This window comes from Myodes glareolus, chromosome 5, assembly GCF_982192425.1.
Source record: "Myodes glareolus chromosome 5, mMyoGla1.1, whole genome shotgun sequence".
In the NCBI taxonomy this organism is placed as follows: Eukaryota; Metazoa; Chordata; class Mammalia; order Rodentia; family Cricetidae; genus Myodes; species Myodes glareolus.
Genome location: NC_142030.1, coordinates 58,558,239 through 58,562,700, shown reverse-complemented (window position 1 = coordinate 58,562,700; position 4,462 = coordinate 58,558,239). Strand labels below are relative to the sequence as shown.

The 4,462-nt window shown below is 51.9% G+C and overlaps 1 protein-coding gene across 2 annotated transcripts in view; it reads right to left on the bottom strand.

Annotated features, from left to right (window-relative positions):
* The window catches only part of Rcsd1 (RCSD domain containing 1), a 59,844-nt gene extending 55,818 nt beyond the window's left edge, over positions 1-4,026 (bottom strand). For both annotated transcript variants that reach the window (XM_048420892.3, XM_048420893.3), the window contains exon 1: positions 3,843-4,026. In XM_048420892.3, the coding sequence (XP_048276849.3) occupies positions 3,843-3,848 (6 nt within the window). In that variant the 5' untranslated portion in view covers positions 3,849-4,026. The remainder of the gene's footprint in view (positions 1-3,842) is intronic.
* Positions 4,027-4,462: the final 436 nt, after the last annotated feature.

Below are 4,462 nucleotides of genomic sequence, written 5' to 3'. Positions count from 1 at the left end.
GTTTGTCTTACCAAGTAGCCTTGGCTGGCCTGGAACTGACTCAGTAGACCAGGCTGACCTTGAACCCACAGAGCTCCTCCTACCTCTGCCTCCCAAGTGCTGGGATTAAAGTGTGTGCCGCCATTCTCAGCTCACTTTTTGAAAAAAATAACTTTTATTTCCATGTATTGGCCTACTTTTCAGAAAACATTGTGCGTATGCACACAGTCATGCTGGTGCCCTCAAAGGCAGGACGGGGATTCCCCTGGCTTCCTATCTACAATAACTCCACTGTTATTGTTTCTAGAGACAATCACTTCTGTAACCGAAGAGAGGTCTGTATGTCTCCGAGTACTGAAATTACTGCCCAGAACCGTCAAACCAACCAAGAAACATACTAAAGTCAGTGTTTTCTTTTCTTTCTTTTTTCTCCTTCTCTCTGTTTGAAAAGTCTGATCTCTCTCAACTCCAAGAACACATTCACTCAATCAATATGTCCTGTTTGGTGTCCATGAGGCCCTAGAAATAGAAAATATGGTCCCTCCCAGCAGGGAGCCAGAGAGCCAGCCCCAGTGGAGCTGTTAAGTGCTTCGTAGAGGCCGAGGGCCTCTGGGGAGGCGCCCAGGGGTGGTAACATTTGAACTACAGTTTCTATTCATTCATCAGGCAAATCTTATTGGAAAATTTGGGTTCTGGGATGGCCATTGTGTTGGTTCATGGAGACCCACAGACCAGTAAGGCAGCTCTTCCTATACTGAGGTATATTCTCTCTCCCTCCTTCCGTCCCTCCCTCTCTTTCCCTCCCTCTGCAAGAGATTAAACCAGGGGCCTCACACAGGCTGTACAATGTCTCCTCTTCTGGGCCCCCTGGTGAACTCAAATGCAGATGTGGTTCCTGCTTCCCCTCTAGCACATACGTCTTGACTCTTTCACTTCTTTACCCTTTGTCTTTCTCCGGAGTCAGACTGCATCCGAGGCCTCAAAGGGACCCCCCTAGCCTGAGAGCCTTCCTTAGGCGTGGGTGGCGTATACTGCCTTGCTACATCATGGCTGCCACCCCACGCATCTTTGTTTCCTACTGTCTGCGGCGCAGACTCCAGTGCCATTCCTGAGCTGACCTTCAGGGTCTGAAAATGGTGAATTAGAAGACAAGTTAAGCGCACAGCCAGGGAAGGAGATTTTATATAAAGAAAAGGTAACGCCTTCTGAGTGGCTTAGATTTCAGGCCCTGGTGGGCTCCTATGCTTATTGGTCTCATGGCTTTATCTTGCTGCTTTCACTTTTCTTCCTTTAATGACCCCCTACCTTCCCCTCCAACCAACTGCTCTGCCTTCCTTAGCGAAGCTGGTATGTTCTTCCCAACCCCTTCTGTTTCTCTACCTGATGGCTGCCTCGATCCCAGGGTTTCTCCTGCATAGCGTTGACCCTGGCCAGTAAAAGTCACACTTGCAGAAACAGTCACTTAGCGCACCCCTTCAAAGAGTAACGCCTGACAGGATATGTGAGTGCCATTTCCTCTATTGGACCGGGAGTGTCTGAAAGGCAGGGGTCAAGTGCCACCTTGCTTTGTTTATTCCCCGAGAGATCCCTGTGGGCTGAGGTGTGGTTAACGCAACTAATAACAGTCCCAGCGATTGGAGGCTTTCCCTAACATTTGCAGCAGGTAAGCGTGGGTTGGAGCACTAGACCCACAGCCTGCTGATTGGATTTGAATGCTCGATATGAGGACATGATGTGACTCGGTTTCTTCTCAAGTAAAGTGAGGTGCTCCTTCCTGAGGCTGATTCCGGGCTCCCAGCTCCACTCGTGAGCAGGTGATACACCTATCACAGGTATATCTCACTTCCTAGCTGAGAACCGTCACTTCCTCTGTTTCCCCTTTATGCCCTTTAACAATGCCAGTTGTGGCAGTGTTTTGGTTTATTGGTTTGTTTGAGCTTTGCCAAAGAAACTTCCAAAGCGGTCACTGCCAACCAGCAAGGCCATACCTCAGGACCATCATAGGCAGATCTGCCCGGTGTTCTGGTTGACTAGGCAATCTCTCCCTGTATTGGTCCAGCATTTGGCACACAGGAATCTGGCTATCTCCAGCTAATCCCTTTTCAGTTACTGTATAAAGCAGCTTAGAGAGGGGAGAGCCCTCTTTTCGTGCCTCCCGCCTACCAAGCCACACAGGAAGTTGCTGGACTGATATTTTCAGGGCCTTGAACTCCCTCTGTTTCTTCCTCAGCTGAGGGAGGAAGAAGTGTCCCCATGGAGGGAAACCTTCTGTGTTTCCCTAGACTAAAGTTAGAGTTTGCATTGGGCCTTCGAGCAGCAACCTGCTTTAAGCCCAGCTGTACTTTCATTTTTTTGTCCATTACAATTCTGCTAGTGATCCCACGAGCTTCCAGCTTGGTGCCCGAAGCACCCCAAGTGCTCCCCGAGGAGGGAACTTACAAGCACAGCAGTTTCTTTGTGGGTCTGTCCCCAACCAGCAGCTTGAGTGTTCCTTAGGCCATCGCTCCCCTCTGTCCTGTAGCGGTAGCCAGCTCAGAGAATCCTATCACTTTGAATTTGTAGGGTCTGAGCAAACTTGAGAACCCATTTGCAATGCTTTGTGGTCTATCTACCCTAATCGACCTCTTATACAGAAGGTCCATCTCAGACCCCAGCATCCCAGGTACTCAAGTTCCCCAGAATGCAATCCTTGTTTCTTAATGACAACTGGCTGAGTTGAATATCCAGGACAAGCCTACTGTCCTTTTAGAGATGGGAAGAAGACGGCGAAGCTTAGAAAAGACAGTGGGCACAGGCCTGGAAGGGACTGAATCACTGGGACCCCTGCAGACCCCGGTCCAGGGAAGAGCAGGACCTTCCCTGAGTGGGAGTGGGGATCAGCTTAAAGGCCTGTGGCATTGGCACCTTCTTTCCCCTCTTTGAAAGTCCCAGGTCCTGCTGAGGTTGATTAAGATAAAATAAAAGGTCTTAGTTTCTTTTGGGGGGCACCATAGATTGAACAGGGGACCCTGCCTATCCTGTGCCTCTGAGCTCACCTGTAGCTGGCCTGGGTTTGAAGGAGGGCATCTTTGGAAGTCTGTAGATGTGGAGAAGGGAGCTAGGGGAAGGAACCTCCCAGCTACTACTCAGATGGAAAGCAGTGGCCTGTATTCCACTGAGGTTGGAAAAGAGCAGGGAAAGTCCCCAGTCTCCTCTCAGAAGCAGAGAAGTCCGGAACTCACCCCTGCACACCCCTCAGATATGGTTACCACACCCCAAGGTGCACACAACCTCAGCAGGCAGGACATCCTGGGGAGCCTCGAGTTTCTCGGAAATAAGTTCACTGGACTGACATGAAGGGAGCTTTTCAGAAAGTAAAGAAAGAAGATGCGACAGGCACAAGGGGTACTTCAGAAGCAAGAGGACAGCTGGTCTGAAAGGCCACGCTGCAAACGAAAGGGGAAGCCATGCCGGTGGAGTCCCAACCTCAACTACCCGCTCTTTTTCTCAGTGCCTCAGAGTCAGAGTCACTGGAGTTTTTGTTTTGGGGTTCTTGGCTCACACACATTTATCGGTTTATGACCTTAGCTGTACCTAACTTCACTTTCTAAAAAACATGCAAGTGCACAGTCAAAACATCCGAATCCCTAAAGAGGGACTCCCTCCCCCCTTCTCTTGAGATCTTTTCCTGACAAGCCTACTCGTCCCACAGGGGACTCCTAGGTAGGGGGTAAGGACCAACCTCTGGTGTTGACCTGGCATCTTTGGAGCTCCGTGCTCCCTCTTGTGAGCAGGGACAGCGACCTGGGCAGGAGCTCCTTGACCTCACTCTCCCTGCCTCTCCCCCACCCCCGCCCCAGCCCCGAGTCTCCCTCGGTCCTTACCTCCATGTCCCCCAGGTAGACCTCTGGCGGCGGACGCCCGTTCGCTCCGGCAGGAGCTCACGATCTCCCGCTGTCCCCTCCGCTTCCAGCCCAGGCCACTTTCCGTGCTGCAGCGGGCTCTGGGCGAGTGGGCGGTGGCGCGCGCCTGGCTGCGCTCGGCTGCGGGACTGCCCCGGCCGGGGGCCCTGCGCCAGAGAACGAGGAAGGAGGAGGAGGAGGGAGGGACCGAGGGACGCAGGAGGAGGGGAGGGGAATGGAGGGGAGCTGGGAGGGAGGCCGGATAGGGGTTTAAATTTAGACACAAATCTAAACAGATACTGTCCCTCCCAGGGCAGGACTCAAGAGTCCGAGCCACGACTCCATTAATCTGCCCAAACATGGGCTGGGCAGCGCCGCGCCCCCTTTCTCGCGAAGTTTCTCAGGACCCCGGGCTTTGCACGTTTTCAGACCGCATCAACTCCTCCTCTTCTAGCCTGTATTTTTTATTTTCCTTGCCTCTCAAATTAAGGTTGCCTTTTCATTCTTTTCCTCTTTGCCATTTCCATCTTTTCATACCCATCTTCCCAGCCTCGTCCTCTTCCCCTCCACCCTTATCTTTATTACGTCGCCGCGTTACCTAG